The sequence below is a fragment of the Bathycoccus prasinos genome (assembly GCF_002220235.1).
Source record: "Bathycoccus prasinos genomic : Chromosome_14".
NCBI classification, from domain to species: domain Eukaryota; kingdom Viridiplantae; phylum Chlorophyta; class Mamiellophyceae; order Mamiellales; family Bathycoccaceae; genus Bathycoccus; species Bathycoccus prasinos.
The window spans coordinates 430,562-451,452 of NC_023995.1; the positions used below are offsets into that span (position 1 = coordinate 430,562).

Below are 20,891 nucleotides of genomic sequence, written 5' to 3' on the forward strand. Positions count from 1 at the left end.
TGTGGCTGAAAAGTCGGAAAAAATTAAAAAAAAGAAATTTTTCCACAATCGCACGATGTGACAATTTTGATGAATATCAAGTCGATGTATTATTGCTAAAATCCTAAAAAGTGGTACTGCTATAACATACTTTTGATCACATATTTGTACACATGGAATATCTATGGAGAGTTTTATACGAAAAAGAACAACCAAAACAAACTGCAATGATGTGATAGGTTCGACACTTTTGTTCGCCAAAATCATTTCTTACTAGTCAGATATAGTTTTCGACTTCTTAGGAAGTAATATCAAGCACACATTGAAAGTACAGAGTGCAATTTGAGAAACCATAACACAGAAAAACTCAGAGAAGGGGTATCCCTCTCGGATGTTTGTGATTATAAAGAAATGATAGATCAAGTATGGCTGCCATACATATCTAATACCAAGGGTAAGATTGTAGCAAGAATTACAGAGGATATTGGCAAATGACCCCCTCCTCAGTTGCCTTCTCAGAATTAGAAAGAATGTATTCAACTCTACAATTCCATCTCTGCATGTCTCTATAGAGTGCTCAGGATATCTAAGTGGATGTAACAGGATGCAAAAGGTCAATACATGGTGCAAAACTATGAAACTTGCCATACTTGGTATGGAATCTGGAAATATGAGGATCCAAATTGTATCTAAAATTATATATATGACAAAAATCTTCGTCACCACATAAGTATTCACCAAATCTAAAAGTCCAGCCACGCAAAGTGAGGCTAAAATTCCTACTATGGGAACATTTATATAATCATGTACTTTATAAGACCAAGGTCGTACGAGGACTCCAGATTTGTTCATTTCAGGGAAGGAAGTTCGTGAAGTTTGAGCCTAATCCTGTAGATTCTAAAAATATTCTACTCGTTGCGTGGCTTATCTTTTAGTAGTTTCAAATATAGATTTTCTTTGCTTCAAGCAAACCGAATTTGGGACCGCTATTGTCGTTTTTGTGCAGCAGGTGTAACACAGAACTATACAGTTATTGTTCAAGCATTAGCAGCATTCAATAGAAATTCTGTCTTTGTAATGAAATAATTTACACAATAAAGCACAGTTTTAGTAACGCTGTTCAAAAGACCTCAAAACTGCACTCTATTCTTGAATTATTGAAACTTAAATAATCCAAGTAAGAGTATTTATACGATACGGCTGCGTACAAGTGTACTTATCTCTATAATATTGAACGTGCGTCGCGTGGTATATTTTATAAATTCCCCAGCTAATGATATACATAATAGATATGGAAAAAAGAAAGCAAAAAAGCAAAAAACTGTTGTTAAAAAAAGGAAGAGGAAGAAACTTACCAACAAAACATCAAGAACTAAAAATCGGTAATCGCGACAGTCGTTCTACATTGTTCAAGCACAATCGAAAGATACAGTAAACACGACAGAATTATTAATAAAGATTCAGTAAGCTGACAATTCGGTAAATGCATGATTCTTTTACACATTAGTGCATTTAAGCGTCCTTCAACAAATAATAGATAACTCTTCCCGTCGAGAAGACCTAGTGAAAATGTCAAATCACACTTTGAACGATGTAGAAGAAGGAAAAGATTACTCTTTTCCTCTTCAGGTACTCTAATTATCATCGCATTTATTACGGTTTGAGTTGAATGAATCTCAGGAAGAAGCAATACTACAGTTATGGGAAGAAACAGACGCTTTTCACCAGCAGCTAAAATTAAGTGAAGGGCGCCCTGAGTACGTAACTTCCCTCTTTTCCCGCATACTTTGATTTCTACGAATAGTTTCGTCTTTTACGATGGACCACCTTTTGCTACGGGTCTCCCTCATTATGGCCACATATTAGCTGGAACTATCAAGGTGAGAGAAAATATGAAAGCAACAAAACTTTCTGTATCTTAAAATTTTTGAAGGATGTTATAACACGATATGCTTCTGCAACTGGTTTTCATGTCATACGTCGATTCGGATGGGATTGCCATGGCTTGCCTGTGGAATACGAGATTGATAAGAAATTAGGTATGATCTCTAGGCACAACATTTATTCATTCTAAGAAAGATAACTTCAGGAATCAAGAGCAAGTCAGATGTACTCAACATGGGAATTGGAGTCTACAATGAAGAGTGCAGAAAGATAGTGATGAGATATGCTCGCGAATGGGAGCAAACAATAACTCGGTCAGGTCGTTGGATTGATTTCCGTCATGATTATAAAACTTTAGATTTGAATTTCATGGTGAGTCTTGTTTGAAATTAATCTCTTATTTCGTTTTAAACTTTAATCTGAAAGGAGAGCGTGTGGTGGGTTTTTAAAACATTATTTGACAAGAATCTGGTAAAGTGTACTTCATTTAAACAATTTGATGTATTCATACTTGGATTAGGTCTATCGCGGCTTCAAAGTTATGCCATACTCAACGGCCTGTAACACACCTATTTCTAATTTTGAGGCGGGTCTTGACTACAGAGATGTTTCAGATCCTGCAGTCTTGGTATACTTAGCAACTCATTGACCATTTCACCATTTAATTTTTTGATTTAAATATATCAGGTATCCTTTCCTGTGATGGATTGCGATTTCAAAAGTTCCTTTGTTGCATGGACTACTACCCCATGGACTCTGCCAAGCAATTTGGCTTTGTGTCTAAATCCTCAGTTAATCTATGTTTATTTAAAAGATCCTCTTGGCACGGTTTTAATTGTTGCAAAATCCTGTATTTCTGTGATTCCAGGTGCTATGAATAAAAAGAAGAAACTTTCAGATGGTTGGGAAATATGCAAGGAAGTAGCTGGTGAAGAGTTGAAGGATTTGAGATATGAGCCTTTGTTTACGATCTTTGAAGCTGAGATGAAGGATACTGCATTTCGTGTTTGTATTGATGATTATGTAACAGAGGGCTCGGGGACTGGTGTAGTGCATCAAGCTCCTGCATACGGCGAAGATGACTATCGTGTTTGCCTTGCTCACGGGATTATTTCAAAAGGAGGCACGCTACCGGATCCAGTCGACGATAATGGTTGCTTTTGTTCTCCAATACCTGAAGAATTGATCGGGAGAAATGTGAAAGATGCAGATAAGGATATTATCAAAATTTTGAAAGAAATGAATAGACTTGTTGATAGTTCTCGCATAGTTCATTCGTACCCATTTTGTTGGCGTTCACACACACCATTAATTTACAAGGCAGTAGCATCCTATTTTGTTAAAGTAGAAGATTTGAAGGAAAAACTGCTTGAGAACAATAAACAAACACACTGGGTTCCTTCACATGTCAAGGAAAAGCGCTTCCATAACTGGCTTGAAAATGTACATGATTGGTCGATCTCTCGGAACAGATTTTGGGGAACTCCTATTCCTGTATGGACTTCACCTGATGGTGAAGAAATTCGTGTAATTGGTTCTGTTGAAGAACTCGAGCGCTTGTCTGGTGAGAAAGTGAGTGATCTTCACAGACACTTCATCGATCATTTGGAAATTCCCTCTTCGCGAGGTACTGACTATCCAAGCCTTCGTAGAGTAGAGGACGTTTTTGATTGCTGGTTTGAGAGTGGAAGCATGCCTTATGCTCAGCAACATTATCCATTTGAGAACAATCAATATTTTGAGACGAACTTCCCGGCTGACTTTGTTGCTGAAGGCCTTGATCAGACACGCGGTTGGTTCTACACATTGATGGTACTTTCAACTGCTCTTTTTGATCGCCCAGCATTCAAAAATCTTATTTGTAATGGTCTTGTCTTAGCATCTGATGGAAAAAAAATGTCTAAGTCCTTGAAGAATTATCCTGACCCGTCCAAGATATTGAATGAGTATGGTGCTGATGCCTTACGCTTATATTTGATCAATAGTCCTGTTGTTCGCGCTGAGCCACTTCGTTTCAAAGAAGAAGGGGTGTTCTCAATTTTGAAGAATGTCTTTTTGCCATGGTATAACGCTTATCGCTTTTTAGTCCAAAATGTTCGTCGTGTCGAGAAAGAAAAGCAGACATTGTTCATCCCTGATATTGAAAGTGACACAAAGCTAAATGTGCTCGACCGTTGGATTATATCGGAGTCTAATACTCTTGTCGGATTTATTCGAGCTGAAATGGAGGGGTATAGGTTGTATACAGTTGTTCCACGCTTGATTAATTTCATCGAACAACTTACGAATATCTACGTTCGATTCAATCGAGGGAGATTAAAAGGAAAAGATGGAGAGTCCGATTGTCAGGCCGCTCTTTCAGTGCTCTTTTATGTATTGGTTCTATTATGTAGAGCAATGTCTCCATTCACACCTTTCTTTGTTGAGAAAATGTATCAAAATTTGAGGCACTGCCTTGAGAGTTCTCAAAATAGTATACATTTCGAATCATTTCCGGAAATGCAGGAAGGTGCTCATGATGTAAGAATTGAAGCTTCGGTTAAATGCATGCAGAATATTATTGAACTTGGTCGAACTGTACGTGAGCGAAAGAAAATGCCTTTAAAACTACCTTTGTCCTCGATGACTATTGTTCACAAGGATGCAGTATTATTGCAAGATATTTTCAGTAGCCTAAAGAGCTATATCACTTCCGAATTGAATGTTCGAGACATCAGTGTATCTTCGGATCCTCTTCAATACGCTGACTTACGTGCAGAACCTAATTTTACTCTGTTAGGCAAACGGTTGGGTAAAAAAATGGGAAGCATTTCAAAAATAATTAAGAACATGAGTACGGAAACTGTGATGGCCTTCCAAACTGATGGAGCAATCAGCCTTGAGGATGAAATGATAGATATAAGCGAAGTTGTACTGCGTTATGAATTCAAAAATCTGGCGAATTCGAATAATATAGAAGCTATATTGGGAGAAGATGGGTTAATGATTCTAATGGATATGGAAGTTCATGAGGAACTGGTGGATGCTTGCATTGCGCGAGAAATAGTGAACCGAATACAGAAATTAAGAAAGCAAATTAGTTTGAAATTTGATGATGATGTCAGAATATACTATCAAATAATTCCCGGTCAGAGCAAAAAATTAAGTGATGATCTAATGCGAGTACTATCTGTATTTAAGACATATTTTGATGAAAATTTGGGAACCATTCCAGAAGTGGAGAGTGAAAAAAGTACTTCAAAAGTTCTGTTGACGCAGGACTCAGTCACATTGAGTTCGGGTATAAGTTTTGAATTGAAGTTGTGTAAGCCTGTTGTAAAGATAGACTCCGAACTTCTTCTTCAAACTTGTAACCATGATTTTGATCTATACACAAGTTTTAAAGCGCTCATACTTTCTAGAGATTACTCTAACTTACGGAGCGACTTTCAAAAGAGTAATAACATCTTAACGTTGGAGTGTGATGGACAAAAGATAAATGTGCAAATTGGTGTGGAGTTACAATTCTGAAAGAAAACTAACAAAGCAAATTATTAAATAAGCAGCTGCCTTGAAGTCGCTCACTACTCATCGACTAATTCTTCGGTAAAATGCAGAACAGTTCTGAAAGCTGTGAAGTTGTCTCCGTTCACAACTGGCATAATTTCAGTCTTGATTGAAGGTTAATAATAAAAGTTTCACTAAACACATAAGTTACCTCAGCTTCCTTATCAATTTGTTTAAATCCCAGCTTCGACTTACTAAGATATTTGTACTGTTCAGCTGCATCACATTTCTCATGAATGCCATAAACATGGGAGATATCTGAGACTTTAACTAGTGCATTCCAATCTATCGTTTTCCAGAGTTCCAGCTCTTTGAAATTTCCAGACCTCTCCAGGTGGAACTTGAAGCCTTGTGTTATGAGGCATAACTTTCCTGAAGGGGACAATTTTCAAACTTTATATTACCACGTGCTTTTCAGAATTTCAAAAATACCTTTCTCGATGATAACTTTCAACCCTTCGCTCGCGTGACTTCTTCTCAGCTTTTTTCTCAGATCAGGAACTAGTTCCGGATCGAAATATAGTAAAATATGATCCTCCATTCGGGCAATTTTTTTTACAAATACGAACGAGAGTTTAGCAACTGGAATAAAAATATCATAGGAATACGACGAGTATTTACGTGGTGCTGATGAGATCGGTTTTGTCGAGCATATATGTTGTGGTATTACAAAATAGTCAAGTTTTTGTTCTTCCTTTGTTCATTCAACCGCATAGGGCACAGCAATATTAACACAGGGTATTCACAGCTTCCCCAGCAAAAACTTCGGTCATTTAGGGTATTTAACTCAACGCTCTTTGTTGAAAAACGTTTTTTCTGCAGAGGATGAGTCTATCGCTCGACCTCTTGCCCTACTCTTACGAAAGTTATTCGAATTCTTAGAGGCGTGTAGAGTTCAAGTAGAAAATAAGAAACTACAACTCTGGGTATCATGGGAGTCATATTCGTATTTCTATGCGGTTCGATATCTTAATCTTGCCCGCTCTCAAAAAACCAAACGTCGAGTCGAGTGGGCTTTTTTGTCAGCAAAATTGACGTTCAGCTTTAGATTCAGTTTTCAAGCGTGATGAATACGTACCACATCTCCATGAGTTCGAACGTCATGTCACAAAGTCGCCAATTCGTCGAATTATTCTCATTCTGCAATTCGAGCAAACGATTTAGAAATAGAATAGATCCAACCAGGTTTCAGATCCAACCTCGGAGAAAAATGGTTAAAAATTCAGTAAATTCAGAGGATTTCTCCGATTCAGGAAAAGTTGGAAAAAATGCATACACAGGAGGAGTTGAATCTACAAGATGGCAATATAATGGAAATGAACTCGAGGTGAATCAGCTTGAAATTGAAGAAGATGATATTGGTCTGAAGAAGATCGGTGTTGGTGCGGGGTTAGTCCAATACTTAATATGTCGACTTCCAGGAATGCGTAGGAAGAAACTTCCAAAGATTGTTTCAAATGCAGTTGACAATTTAAGCATCTGGGCATTGGCGACTTGTGGGTTTTTATGGACAAGTTCAACATGCATGGTTTTTTCATTGCTACCTGTATTTTTGCACTCCGAACTTGGATTCAGCAACACTCGAATAGGTGCTGTAGAAGGTTTTGCACTTGTTGTATCAAATTTTAGCAGAGTCTTTAGCGGTGTCTTGTCAGATATGTTGAAATCTCGTGTCAAAGTGATTGCTGTTGGTAGTGTCATGACAGCTATGATGAAATTAGTGCTCGCAAGTGCATTATCTGTGCAATGGGTTGTGATGGCAAAGCTTCTCGACAGATTTGGGAAAGGGATCCGAGCTGCTCCAACTGATGCATTAATTGCTGATCTATCTCCGCGTCCAAAACGTAGCAGTTCTTATGGTTTACACCAAAGTATGACAACATTGGGTGGAGTTTTAGGATCGATTGCGGCCGTTGTTTGCATGAAATTATCACAAAACAACTTCCGTGCAACATTCACTGCCGCTTCAGTTCCTTCTATTTTTGCCATAGTTATTTTATTATCTTATGTGAAAAATCCTCAGAGAGCAATGAAAAAACCAAATTATACTCCTCGCCCTGGCCGAGGTCGTGGTTTACCGAGCTGGAGGCGTCACGCTCGTGGACCACTTGCAATGCCGCATCTTCGTGCAAGATGGAGGCGTATAGAGTGCCGTGATACGAGTAGGGATGTTGCATGGCATCATAGACAGCGAGCCTGGAAAAATGTTCGAGAGTGGTTACTACAAATTCAAAAACGAGCAGTTGTTGTGGCTCCTTTTTTAGATCAAGTCGTTGAAGGTTTAGACGATGGAGAATTTTCTCCAAGGAGCACAGTTCAGCTAAAACGAACACCTTCTGGAACAATGATAAAAAAGGTCGATAGAGAAGCTCAGCAACATAAGGATACTCAAGCGCTCGGCTCAGAAGATCTGCAGGAGCGAGCCTATATTTGGGCTGATGACCCGTGGGCCGACGAAGAAAAGAGCCGAGCAACTTCGAGTGGAGATAGAACAAAAAATGTGAAAAAAAGTAGTGACATGATAGTTGGCTGGGGGGAGTGGAGCTGGAGTTGGTCTGAAGCTGTTCAGCTTCCCAGGGAATTCTGGCGAGCTCTCTTTGTTTTCTCTATTCTAAAGGTAGCTCGCTTTAGTGAAGCTTTCGTAACTTTGCATGCTCGAGCAATCGGGATGCAAGTTGCATACTTGCCAATACTTATGTTTGCAACAAATATAGTTCAGTCAATTCTTACGTATCCATTGGGAGTCATAGCGGACAAAGGCGATTTAAATGGAGCATCCGGTAGAAAATTCATGCTCCTTGGCGGTTTTGCAGTCATGGTACTTGCAGATATTGTACTAGTACTTGCTAAAGTTCCATGGCATGTTTTTGTTGGCTATCTAATTGTTGGTGTTCATATGTCAATGACGCAAGGAAATATGAAAGCTGTTCTTTCTGCAACCATGCCACCGAATGTTCGTGGAACAGGTTTTGCCATTTCAGCTTTATCCCAGGGTTTAGCACTTGGACTTGGGAACTATATGGCAGGTTTTCTTTGTGATTTGCTCGGAAGTAGCGGGGCATTCTGGGGAGGCATGTGCTGGAGTATATTTGCACTCGGTTCTGGCTGGCTTTTACTATAGCACTGGTGAACTATCACATTAAAAAAAACTCGTCTTTTCACTTTCGTAACAGGCGCCTTGCGAAGGCCTAAGAGAACTTGTAACTTTGCTTTGAATGAAAATGAATGAGTATACCTTCGATCCAATCAAACCAACCGATGGATTCAAAATGACGATGAGTGGAAAAGTTGATAATAGAAATGACGTTCGACTCTTTTCTCGTACGAAGGAGTTCAGTAACGTTCCATCTTCTAAGATTGATGTGAGACGCGTAGGAATGCCTCCGGCGATGTATACCCCACCACTAGCCAATGACTTTAAAGCCAGATTCGCTGCTTCTGTCCCCTAATTGTCACGTAAAAATAGTGATTCAAAATATATTTGATTTGACAAACCAGAATTTCTAAAAATATTTTCACAGTCGTAACACATATTGAACATGTTCCAGATAGTGCCTTTTCCGTAATCTTAGAAGTAATAGAATAATAATAATTTAGGTTTATAATCAATATTTCGAGTGAGCAGTAATACCTCGGCAGGATCTAGCATTGGCTCGTTAGTGTTTAGTTCTGTGCAAAGGAAATTGTAAATTCTCGCAAGACCATCACCACAGCACACATGTTCGACTTCACACTCCTATCAGTGAACAAAAATGATGATTACATCAGAATTTCTTTTGGGGGGTTTCCAAATTAAAATGAATGCCGCACCCCGATTTCATCCTCAACATATTTTAGAAGCTAATAGGTATTACTCGTTAACGTGAATTTTGGAAAAATATGTGAGTCTCTTACCTTACATTGCAAACCGCCCACGGGTGCAAAACGACCATGAGAACCCTACAAAAATTTAAATAAATGCTTCACTTGATTGTTAGCTACTTTCACCTCTGATGAGTACACCTCGTACTGGGAGAGTGAATTGTTCCAATACAAGAGAGCTTCCTAATTAATTAATGATAAATTTCATTACTTAACAAACAATAGATGAAACTTACTCCTAGGCCTGTTCCAGGTCCTATCAGAGCTATTGGTCCTGTCGGACTTTGAAGAAGACATTAATTTGAAATTATAGAAAAGATGTAAAATACTTTTTTGAACAATTATTCAGACGTAAAAGATCCGATTCCTCAAGCTCGTGAATCCCGTATCCAATCGCCTCGAAATCGTTCATAACACGCACACTTTTTATATCAAAAGTTTCCTCTAAACTTGCACCGTCTATTTTCCATGTCAAGTTCGTCATCTGAAATCTTACATGAGTTGCAAATAAAATTAGTTCAAAACAGAATACCTGGCACGAGTTGGCTTTGACAGGACCTGCAACAGCCAAGCAAGCTCGATCAATGCCTGAAATTCCCGATGACTACAAAAGACATGAATACTATTCAATTTCAGCAATGATATCTTACATTTAAGAGCTCTGTGACACACAGTTCAAATGTTGGAAACTTCTTGCACTTATATTCCTATAGCCACTTTTCAAAATGAACAAATTCAAGATTACAAATATTTTACCTGCTCTATTAAAAGCACATCCTTGCTACCGTCAGAACTAAAGTTCCATATCTGCATTATATTTATACGAGTGTGAGCATGTTATCCAAAGGACTAGATTAAATAAAACCTGAAAACGAGCGTTTGTGCCTCCGATATCTGCTGCTAGAATAGTCGAACTTGAATTCTCTTCAACCGACACATGAGATGAAGCCATCTAAAGCATTCATAAGAAAGATAGGATTAGAGTTGTCCGAAAATTATGAGTTGCGCTTTCACCAGTACACGTGCTTTAGCCCGTGGTAACTTTGAGTGACTTTTACCCTTTTTAAAGTGGGATTTTTTTAAGTTCAAAAGTGTTCAACGATACATGTAGTACCTTTTTTATTGATGGGTGAACTGTATATCTCGTTCTTTGATATGTAGTCAGAACTATTTTCTCTCTTGTGATGCTACCGCAGAAGTCTGTGGCTCTTATCATTTGTGTCACGAAGGGTCCAACAAGGTAGCAGTAAGGTTACACTTTTGACGATTTTAACTTTTGAATTGTTCTTCTTGACTTCTTGTTATTAATAGTTATATTTAGTTATGTACCTGTAGGTACCCGCGGTACCCTGTTAAATCAAGTATAGCACCAACATTTTGTCGAACTCGCGGTATATACTTTTTTTTTTAAGTACTCGTAAATAAAAAATAGAAATTGTTCTTCGTGTTCCTTGTGTGACTGTGAAATTTTTCATATTTCATTTCTTTTCTAGAACATTTCTACCTGTCTTCTATATCGTTGGCACATGACTACTGAATGTATGTAGCTTACCTTGATGAGTCATAGGTAATTCCATATTGAAAGAGGATGATACATTTTACTCTTCCGGAAAATGGAGGATATTTTTTGTAAGCTAGTATCGCACCACCCTGAAATTTAAGGAAGCCCCTACAATTCATGAGTTCGTATTTGGATCTTTGTAGAAAAGGCCACGATAATGGAATCACTCCAGGAACACAAGAATAAAAACGTTTTCGTGGGATAGCAATGCTGACCTTTCTTTCTCACGGAAGCGCAGTCGTTTTAACGTGTTTTATCATACTTTACTGTTTTTCTAACCGTAATATTTTTTGTACCACGTGTGTTTCAAAGCCTTGCAGAAGAATAGGTAAGAATGGTGACAATTCTCAAAGCAGAAACCAACGTTTGCTAGACTTTGCTACGAAAGAAGTGAAGAGCTTTCGTTCATATAATGCCTTTCCAGGTTCATTGAATTACTATAACGGCTTACGCTTTTATATTCATATTAATTCAGACTCTATTGAACTAGCGGAAGGCTTACAGTGTGTAAAGCAACGCTTTCCTGAATATTTTGTACCAGATGCGGGTGAAGACTTTCAAGCTGCAGTCAAGCTACTTTTTGTTCAATCTTCACTGGATCAGAAAGCACGTCGTCGCATCAAAGTTACTGTTTCAGATACAAATCTGATTACAATATATTTCTCAGAAAGAATAGAAGCATTTCTTGCACTAGGACGTTTGATGGTTGCAGCAAGAAATGCACCTTTTGGTCCTGTCAAAAGTAAGCAAGCATTAATCACTGCTGGAATGGAATTCGAAATTAATGTTACAGTTGAAGAACTGGGTTTCAAATTAGATACTAGTTCAGGAGGGGTGCCTCAAATGGAGAGGTTGCAAGATTTAACTGTTTCCCTCTCGCTCTATGGATACGGAACACTATTTATTTACATGGAAGATACATTTGTAGTAGAAAATGAGCCTTTTTTTGGTTATATGCAGAAGCGCTTCACTTATGAAGATTTTGTTATACTTGGTAAGACTGCAAAATCACTAGGAATAGAAATTGTTCCATCCATCTTGCTCATTGACGATATAAAGTCTCTCATCAATTGGCCATTTTATTCGTCAATGCTCAAAGCTCCTCCGAATAATGAAGCAAAATATGAGTTACTTCATCGTGTTCTACTTGCTGTGTCCGAACCGCTAGAATCGAGACGCATTCACATAAGTATTGGTGAGAAAACCCACGCATATTATGTACAAAAAGTTTATGCAAAGTGCTCTAAATATTTGGAACATATGCAAATTGACAGAGAATGTTTCAATATTGAGATTGAATCATATAGCAAGCATTTGAAAAGAATTGTTGATATCTCTAGAAGCTTAAAAATTGTCCCAGTCTTCTATACAGACTCAATTGAAATATGTTACAAAGAGCAGAGTATTAATCGAGTGAAATTTTCTGAAGATTGCAATGTGGATATAGATACTGAGGCATTCATTCAATTAAATGAAGCTTTAGGTGATGGTGAAATTGAGTTTATATATAGAAATTATGCTTTAGAAGAAAGTGCATTCGATAAGAAAATAGTACTATTGAGCTCTCTCCTGGATAATGATGCATTTCTCAAACAGAAAAGAAATTGGAGTATTTCCATTAGCCTGTGGTCATGGAACAGATTTTGGGTTGCTTTATACTGGTCAATGAACATGATGGAATCAGGATTCAACGTAGCATCGAAAAATAATGTAAAGCACGTTTACATTACTGCGTGGTCGCACGATGGTTCAGAGATATCAATGGCTTCAGTCGAAGCTGCACTGGCTTTCTTTAGTGAGCTTGTACATGCAAAGAATGCGCAAAATTCTCGAAGTGATATCATGCAACGGGTAGACGAGTCATTTAAAGTTTTGTTTCGCAGACCAGCTTCGTTCTCGGACATGTTGATTGCTTGTGCTCTCGATCAACCATCAGAAACCCCAGTCGGGTGGGGTACCACAAATCTTGCGAAATGGTTGACATGGGAAGATCCTTTGACAGCACATCTAAATCCACAGCTTGCAGAAACGAATATGATTACACATTATAGAATACTTACCGATAATCTCGATACTAAAATATCTCATTTTCTGAGACAGTTGAGAATACTAGGATCCGAGTTTGATGGAATAGAATATCACCCTTTGTCATTTCCTGCAGCAGTAGCACGCTTCCTCCACAGAAAGCTCACTTTTTATAAAATGTTTTCTATCTCTTACTCCAAAAATGACAAGAAGCAAATGGCAAAATTAATAGGAAGAAGGATTGATGGGACAAAGTTATCGGAAGTCAGCGTTTTAGAAGATTTGTTACTATGTTTAAGTTCACTGCATTCACTACATCATAGAATATGGATGTTAGAGTTTGACCCTCTTGGTTGGGCGAAGATTGAAAGTAGGTATGGTGTACTTAAAATTCGAATAGAATCAACAGGAAAATTGATTTATTCATATCTTCAAGATGAAAGTACGGCAGTGCGCGAAATGAAGAGCTATTTTTTTCAAAAGGCTAAAATTCATACAGTTGAAGTATTTGCTTTACCTCTTTTAACTTGGAACCAAGCAGCATTTCTTGGCCCTGGAGAATAAGAAATTATTAAAGCCATACAGAACTTATTGAACTCGTTATGAATTCATCTTCTGTCTTCCAAAATATTTTACGCTGCTTTAAATTTGCATCATAGCTTCTTGTAATGGTTTTGATATCATCATAATCACAAGAAGAACATATATTTTTTACTTCACGCAATATAACTTCACCATGGTTGAGCAAAGCAGGAAAAGTGGAAATTTTGTTCAAGATTACCAGGGATTTCCGAATGTCATACTGACTTCCCTTTCTCAAAAGATTCATGAAAGCATGAAGTAACTTCCTGTGCCAAATTATAATCTTTTTTACTTTGATTTGTGAATAAATCATCTCACCCTTTCTTTGAGTGGATGACGTGTTGTAACTTTCTTGAACAAGATGAACATAATCATCGTTGGAAGAAATATGTATAATTTTTCTGAACGATTCATCTAAGAAATATCCGTAATGTTCAGCTTCGAAATCAGTACAACATTCTATTTTCTTCTCTATATCCTCCATTACTATATCAAAATATTGGAAAAAGTCGAAGTGCGGTACAGTTTGCCTCAAACTCTCAAAAAAATTTGCAGTAAACATGGCATCTGATATAGAATTACTGCAGCGAGGCAAAACTAAATTTTGCATGAGATTGCAAATACTCTCTGTTCTCTGAAGAACATCACTCGGAAAAATATTTCTCAGAGAACGCAGTGCTATTCTTGTATCACAACTGTCTTTCTTCTGATTGAACATTTCCAGCTTTAGACGACTAATACACTCACCAATTTTCTCTGAAGTAAATATATGTTTTGAGCCAAGGTTGAAGGAACTTGAACTTGAATCCATATTCTGGGATGTTAATTTTGATATAATGTCGCTGTAACACCTTTCTGGAATATGTATATGATGTAATGAAAGGTTCCAGAATAATTCACATAACTTTATATTCAATGAGTGCCAATTTGACTTTTCCTGAGAAGCAGAAAACAAATTGCTTGTATTCATTTCTAAGTTAAAAGTCTCTACAAACTCAGAAATTTGGAAGTGTTTCCTATGAATTTTGAAAACTACATCTGGACTTAAATAGTATGATTCCTTCAGTTTCAGGACACTCGGAATACATGCTTTATACTCGCTTTCTGTGTAGGCAACTTGTAGAAAGTTTACGAATTGTGCAAAAATCTCGCGAGAATAATCCAGTGCCCTCACCAGCAAGTGTAATTTTTCAAATTTAGAACAGAAAATTAAGCACTGAAGATTTCTAGCCAAAAGAACTAGGTAGGGATTTACTAGTGAGTCCGAGCCATGCTTCTCAAAAGCATGCCTGAGTCTCTGAATACTTTTGACCTTGGAATTTGAAAATACATTACAAGCATTTGAAACCTGGTTCTGTAGCTCTTTACCACCAGCCAATGATTCTACTTGTTCCTTGCTCAGGTTTTCGAGCAGTTGATTTCCAGCCATGGCTAACAATATTTCCTTCAAGATGAGGAGTTCTGCAGTTTGATAATCTCTGATAGCGTTCAAAACGTAATGAAGAAGAGCCTGAATATCAAGCACTACGTACTTAAAGCTTGCATATCCACAAAACTTTGATAACGCAGCAAACCAAGAACAAGCATTCAATCCATCTTCTTTCATTTTTTCATTTTTTCCAAAAAATGCAGTTAATATCAAATACACAAGAATGTCAAAGCTTAAATATGACATGTATTTCAAAGAATCAACCGCTGGAACGACCATATTTGGATAAGCCTGCACTTGATTAACTATGACACTTAGCGTCGTTATTGGATTGCTATGAGCAATCTTGCCAATTTTCTTCCCACTATCCTTTGCATTTTCTTTGGAAAGTCGTCGTAGAGCTCTCTGTGTTTTTAGTTGTTCTAAAAAATGTACATTCGGATTATTTGATATTACCCATAAGTTATAGACCCGATAGCGAGCTTGATGTGGCATATTGTTTAGAGCTGACCATATCTCATCAGCTACTGCTGGATTATTCGGAAAGTACGAAAGACTGGGGCAAAAGCAAAATCCAAAAGCTTTTATTAGTAAGTCAATTTCTGTGTTTAATTCTAGATTTTGAGTAGCCAAACGGAAATATCTTAGTACATAGATATAAAGAACCATATCAGCTGCTAGAATATGTGACCCCAAGCAAAGTAATAACTCCAGAAGCTTATAATGCCATGAATTAGAATTCTTCACACAAGAAACACTTAATGAATAGTTAAACTCCTCTGTACAAGATGATGCTTCAAGTAAAGAAGAAATCATACTCAAGAGCGATATTTTGATGTCAGATCGAAATTGAAAGCGCTGAAGACGTAACCCAAGATGTCTTAAAATAAATCTTGTGAAAACCAATTCCTCATAACTTAAATATAAACGTAGCAAACTGATCTCTTCGTTTACTAAGTATTGAATTAATGCCACATTCCATGTTTGAGCAGTATCTTCGCACATATTTTGCAAAGAAAAATTCAGCTTAAACCACTTTTCAAAATTTTTTGACGTACTTGAGCTGTAAAAATCCAAGGAATGAGAAGAAATTAATTGGGCGAGAACAAATTCTGATGTCAAGTCAAACTGCGAAATAGTAGTGCTATTCATCCAGACTTGTCGCGATAATTTGCTCTTTTCTTCAAGACCCAGGCGAAACTGCACAGCATAATACAACTCATAATCACAAAACTTCAACGGTTCATTCAAAGCTTTCTTGTAAGATATTCTGAATGCTTTTGACAGCGATGAAAGTAATAAGAAAAACAGATTGCTGCAAACTTTCTCGAAACTGCCAAATACAAGAATCAAGGATTTCATAAAGTATACCTCCATGTCATTGTCCGACAGGTGAAAAAGAAACAAATGTACCATTCCGCTTGATGCTATTTTTCTACAGTGAATTCGCCTAATATTTTCTCTGTAATTTTGAAGAATTAGTAGCTGTTTTGACAAGCGCAAACAACCTTCAATATTTTTTGCTCCATCATAATTCTCTCTCGGATTTGCAGCATTGTCAACAGGAAAGCAATGAAATAGTGCATGAATGCAGGGCTCTCTTTGAATTGTGCTATAATCGTTTGCAAAGGCATCTAACCACACTATATCTGACGCAATTGAGTCGTACAAATATTCCGTTTTACAAAACTTTTCGTGATACTTTTCTTTAAACTCCTTGCTGGACTGCATCCTACAAAACGCAAGAAGGATGATACATAGCCCTTAACTTCCCCAAGTTTATCGTAGATACTTCGTTTTTTTTTCTCAAAAAAGGAACGGATATTCTCTTCCAATCCCTTTTCCTGAAGAACAATTCCCAAGAAGTATAGGATCAAAATGCTTCAAATATTCGGGGAAAAGGTAAGACGGTAAGGATCTTCGTCGATCGTGCGATCGACTCGCTTTCGTTAGACGTAATTTTGTTTCTTCTTGTTTCTTCATAAAAACACACAACACCAGGTAACAGCCAACGGACGATAATTTAAATCAGGTTGACTAACAATAATATTTCATATTTGTTTTTACGAAGACACCTCTGAATTGTTTGAGGTTCAGGTTTGCGAAGTGCACAAGAAAAGCGACTATTTATAGGACCTTGTACTTACAAATACATCCACGCCTTTCGTATGTATATAAACGCCTCCCGTGTAGAAAAGTACTGCGTCGGATCCTTCTTCTTTTTCCCCAGCAGCGGATTATCATATCATATTTAGGATAGATAATAAGTTTTACAACTAAAAGTGCCGCAACGGACAAGTTTAGGGTGCGAGTGACAACCCGTAAACCCGTACAAAGGCCAAAACGACTAAACACGACACTTACAGACAGTCACTCAACGGAAAACCAGTATCCCAAAGAGAGTCAGACTGTCCCGAGTGTGCCGGAGAGTCGGCAGATTTTGTGCTTTCCATTGGATTTTACAAGTTTTAATCAATCAGTCTTTGGATTTAAGAGGACTTTACAAATATTTTCAATAATTAGTCAAATAAAGTTGAAAGCGGATATGCAAGATCCCGACGCATTCGATCTCGGTGGATTCGAATTCAGTGCTTCTTCTCATAATGCAAAGGAAGGAGGTTTCACTTCAAAATTAGCAACTAAAACGGGAACAACTATTAGCGGTGTGATCTATGCAGATGGTGTAGTCCTTGGGGCAGATACAAGATCGACGAATGGAGAGACTGTGGCTGATAAGAACTGTGAGAAAATCCATTACATCGCACCAAATATTTACTGCTGTGGTGCAGGCACTGCTGCAGACACAGAAGCTGTCACGGGTACATATTATGTCTATTTTTCCATCTTTCAACTAATTCTCATTCTCAAAGGAATGGTTTCTTCTGCACTCTTCCTCCATCGTAAATCAACACTTAGGGAGAGTCGTGTTGTATCCGCGCAAAGTATCTTGAAAAGTCATCTTTTCAAATATCAAGGCCATGTAGGCGCTGCATTAGTCCTTGGTGGCTTCGATATTCACGGCCCTCAACTTTTCACAGTTTATCCTCACGGTTCCTCTGACTGTTTGCCGTATGCTACAATGGGTAGCGGCTCTTTGGCTGCGATGTCCATATTTGAAAGCGACTATAAAGATGGCATGAGCGAAGATGAAGCAAAATTACTTGTTGCCAGGTCTATACGTGCAGGTATATTCAATGATTTGGGATCTGGGTCAAATATAGATCTATGTGTCTTAAGCAGAGCAGGCACGAAGTATTTACGGAACTTCGAAATACCACAGGAACGCACTTACATTCGTGCGGAGGGATATAAGTTCAAAACTGGTACAACTGTTATAAACAAAAGGAATTTTCAAACCGCCACTTCCACAACGACGGAACCGAAGAAAATTCTTTGATTTTTTTCCACGTATGGAATAGAAAAATTTGCAGAGGAAGAGTTATTGCTCGTAGCTCAGTGTGTGATTTTAGATATAGTTCTTTCTAGCTAGTTTGTAAAAAGATCATAAGCCTGCCTCATTTCGTAAGAAAGTGAAAAACATCTTCAAAACCTTCTCCAGTAAGGCAAGAGATATCAATTAGTGAGAGTTTTGCGTGGAACTCCTCAACTACCAAACCAATTGATCTACCAAGCTCTGAAGCAGAATTAGAAACTTTGTCAAAAGCTGCCTGAAACTTTTCAAAATCAGATAACCACGTTCTAATCTGCTTCGAATTGGTTATATCGACCTTATTCAGTAAAAGAATAAGTCGAACTCGGGATTTATACAGAACACTAATCGCCTGCAAAATATTACTGACAAAAACTTGTGGATTATTATTCGAACGAGAGGTATCAAGGATGTAGAAGAGAAATGTTTCGAACCGGCTTGCAATTGCTTCGGTGATTATTGTCCCCGAAGCTGACCATGTAAAAATTTCTATCTGTCCAGGAGTATCAACAACGATAAAATCTATTTCATTCCGACGCCTTTCACAAAGTGATATAACTTGGTCAAATCTTGTTGCAAAAAGATTGGCAGCTGTTAATATGGCTCCATTTGGTCCGAGACTGTAATCTTTCATCACCTTTTTAAAGTTGATAGTATCGCGAATATCTATATTTGGAACGTATGGAATTTTAGTCGTGGCTGGATCGATATTCAAAATGTAGGTTCGCATTTTCTTCGCGTGTGATGCTGAATTGAACCTTTGAATAAAACTAGTTTTCCCAGATCCAGCCATACCTACAACTATAATTGCAACTGTTTTTCTCTCATAAGTTTCCGACATCGTGCTCAACCTTCTTATGCTGTTTAAGCCTGTATTAGACTCTCTTCATTAAAAATACACTTCAAAGTTATCAGGAACACGTATTATAGGAGAATGCCTCACACCAGTATCTTTAGACGTATCTTTAGACTCTAGTTCTTTACTCAACTTCTTTGTATTTTGCAGTTTCTTGCCTTATGATACGTTCACAAAAAATATTCTTCGAGTCATGATATATATAATACGTACCACAGGTAGTGTGTACATATGTAAACGATTTCTTCTGCTTCTGAGTTTTTTACATTTTTGAAATAGGTGTCACCACTCCGGCAGTCTCACTGTATCCCCTTCGAGGTGTCCCGGGCCGACTTCCAAGGGTAAAAATTTGAAGAAAAATTTTCACCTTTCCTATATTTTGGTGTACCCAGAATCCCCAAAGGAAACTTGAAGTATGAAGGAGGTGACGGATATACAGTTTGCAAATGTTGATAAGTTCGCAGTCTGCATGATAGCATCGTGGTACATATCTAATATTGGAGTATTATTGCTGAACAAATACCTGTTGAGCCTCTGGGGCTTCAAGTATCCAATTTTCCTCACTATGCTGCACATGCTTTCCTGCTTAATCCTTAGCGTTGTTATCCGTTTGACAGGATTAGTTCCTCGTCAGCACATCCGAAGCAGACGGCATCTGTTCAAAGTTTTTGTTCTTTCTATCGTCTTTGTTGTATCAGTAGTTGGAGGGAATATCTCACTCAGGTTCATACCTGTATCTTTTAATCAGGCAATTGGTGCAACTACTCCTTTTTTTACAGCGTTGGTGAGTTTATTGATTTTATATTGTAACTTGAACTGATTTTTATGCGCAACGAAGCTTTCTTTGTGTATATTGAGGAAAAAGGAGACAGCAGAGGTTTGCTCAATATGTTTTCTTTTCTTCTCGCTAATAAAAATTGCAAAAGGTGTATATAACGTTGGTACCTGTAGTAATTGGTATTGTTCTTGCAAGTAATAGCGAACCACTTTTCCACCTTTGGGGATTTCTTGCATGTTTTACGGCTACATTTGCGCGTGCCCTAAAATCAGTGTTACAAGGCTTGCTTCTAACAAACGAAAATGAAAGATTGGATTCTTTGAATCTTCTCTTATTTATGTCGCCAAGTGCATTAGGTAAATCTATCTAAGGTTTCTACAACTTAGCAAAAATTTAAGTCTTTTTCACAGCAATACTAAGCATATCTAGTAAAATAATGGAACCATTGGCATTCGAAACGATGTTATCTAATTGCAAGTCTAGCCGTATCTTCGGATTCGTGCTTGTCGTGAACTGTAGTATTGCTTTCTTAGTGAATCTTAGCAACTTCATGGTTACAAAATGTACAAGTCCTCTAACTTTACAGGTGTTAGGAAATGCGAAGGTGCTACTTTAAAGATATTCACTAGGTCAAAACTTAACTCGTTCAACGTTAATGTAGGGAGCTGTAGCTGTAGTTGTATCTATTTTACTTTTCCGCAATCCAGTGAGTAGTACGGGTATGATTGGATATACTATCACAGTCTTTGGGTAAGTCCTTCGCTGTGGTCCTTTGCCTCCTTACGAGCTTTTACAGAGTTGTTTTCTATTCTGAAGCGAAAAAAAGAAGCGGAAAAATTTAGACTAGCTCTAAAAAACAAAGGAATTGTACGTATCTCTTTTGTAGACAGGAGCAATATTTTAATAATGATCCAATGTTCCTCAAATAGCATAACTAAATATCATCATCTTTGAGGGTGA

The 20,891-nt window shown here is 37.7% G+C and overlaps 10 protein-coding genes across 10 annotated transcripts; 6 read left to right on the forward strand and 4 right to left on the reverse strand.

Moving 5' to 3' along the window:
- Nucleotides 1–252: 252 nt before the first annotated feature.
- Bathy14g02370 (predicted protein) lies at nt 253–831 on the reverse strand (the record flags this gene model as incomplete). Its single annotated transcript, XM_007509295.1, has 1 exon — nt 253–831. One exon carries the CDS (start codon nt 829–831, stop codon nt 253–255), a length of 579 nt encoding a protein of 192 aa, XP_007509357.1.
- Nucleotides 832–1,548: 717 nt separating this feature from the next.
- IleS (Isoleucine-tRNA synthetase, probable) lies at nt 1,549–5,373 on the forward strand (the record flags this gene model as incomplete). The annotated part of the gene is made up of 8 exons (XM_007509064.1): nt 1,549–1,608; nt 1,660–1,736; nt 1,784–1,859; nt 1,913–2,018; nt 2,069–2,235; nt 2,290–2,334; nt 2,384–2,491; nt 2,551–5,373. 8 exons carry the CDS (start codon nt 1,549–1,551, stop codon nt 5,371–5,373), a joined length of 3,462 nt encoding a protein of 1,153 aa, XP_007509126.1.
- A 1,102-nt stretch (nt 5,374–6,475) lies between these two features.
- Nucleotides 6,476–8,530, forward strand: Bathy14g02400 (major facilitator superfamily MFS_1; the record flags this gene model as incomplete). The annotated part of the gene is made up of 1 exon (XM_007508979.1): nt 6,476–8,530. One exon carries the CDS (start codon nt 6,476–6,478, stop codon nt 8,528–8,530), a length of 2,055 nt encoding a protein of 684 aa, XP_007509041.1.
- A 100-nt stretch (nt 8,531–8,630) lies between these two features.
- On the forward strand, nt 8,631–8,858 carry Bathy14g02410 (unknown protein; the record flags this gene model as incomplete). The annotated part of the gene is made up of 1 exon (XM_007509049.1): nt 8,631–8,858. One exon carries the CDS (start codon nt 8,631–8,633, stop codon nt 8,856–8,858), a length of 228 nt encoding a protein of 75 aa, XP_007509111.1.
- Nucleotides 8,859–9,461: 603 nt separating this feature from the next.
- On the reverse strand, nt 9,462–10,222 carry Bathy14g02420 (glucokinase; the record flags this gene model as incomplete). Its single annotated transcript, XM_007509224.1, has 3 exons — nt 9,462–9,552; nt 9,600–9,874; nt 10,121–10,222. 3 exons carry the CDS (start codon nt 10,220–10,222, stop codon nt 9,462–9,464), a joined length of 468 nt encoding a protein of 155 aa, XP_007509286.1.
- An 816-nt stretch (nt 10,223–11,038) lies between these two features.
- Nucleotides 11,039–13,344, forward strand: Bathy14g02430 (N-acetyl-beta-D-glucosaminidase; the record flags this gene model as incomplete). Its single annotated transcript, XM_007509078.1, has 2 exons — nt 11,039–13,298; nt 13,340–13,344. The coding sequence occupies 2 exons, from the start codon at nt 11,039–11,041 to the stop codon at nt 13,342–13,344; spliced, it is 2,265 nt and encodes a 754-aa protein (XP_007509140.1).
- Nucleotides 13,345–13,427: 83 nt separating this feature from the next.
- On the reverse strand, nt 13,428–16,598 carry Bathy14g02440 (THO complex subunit 2; the record flags this gene model as incomplete). The annotated part of the gene is made up of 1 exon (XM_007509056.1): nt 13,428–16,598. The coding sequence occupies one exon, from the start codon at nt 16,596–16,598 to the stop codon at nt 13,428–13,430; it is 3,171 nt and encodes a 1,056-aa protein (XP_007509118.1).
- Nucleotides 16,599–17,412: 814 nt separating this feature from the next.
- Bathy14g02450 (predicted protein) lies at nt 17,413–18,264 on the forward strand (the record flags this gene model as incomplete). The annotated part of the gene is made up of 1 exon (XM_007509126.1): nt 17,413–18,264. The coding sequence occupies one exon, from the start codon at nt 17,413–17,415 to the stop codon at nt 18,262–18,264; it is 852 nt and encodes a 283-aa protein (XP_007509188.1).
- Nucleotides 18,265–18,382: 118 nt separating this feature from the next.
- On the reverse strand, nt 18,383–19,138 carry Bathy14g02460 (predicted protein; the record flags this gene model as incomplete). Its single annotated transcript, XM_007509216.1, has 1 exon — nt 18,383–19,138. The coding sequence occupies one exon, from the start codon at nt 19,136–19,138 to the stop codon at nt 18,383–18,385; it is 756 nt and encodes a 251-aa protein (XP_007509278.1).
- A 430-nt stretch (nt 19,139–19,568) lies between these two features.
- Nucleotides 19,569–20,685, forward strand: Bathy14g02470 (predicted protein; the record flags this gene model as incomplete). Its single annotated transcript, XM_007508983.1, has 5 exons — nt 19,569–19,937; nt 19,992–20,030; nt 20,080–20,287; nt 20,342–20,535; nt 20,593–20,685. The coding sequence occupies 5 exons, from the start codon at nt 19,569–19,571 to the stop codon at nt 20,683–20,685; spliced, it is 903 nt and encodes a 300-aa protein (XP_007509045.1).
- Nucleotides 20,686–20,891: the final 206 nt, after the last annotated feature.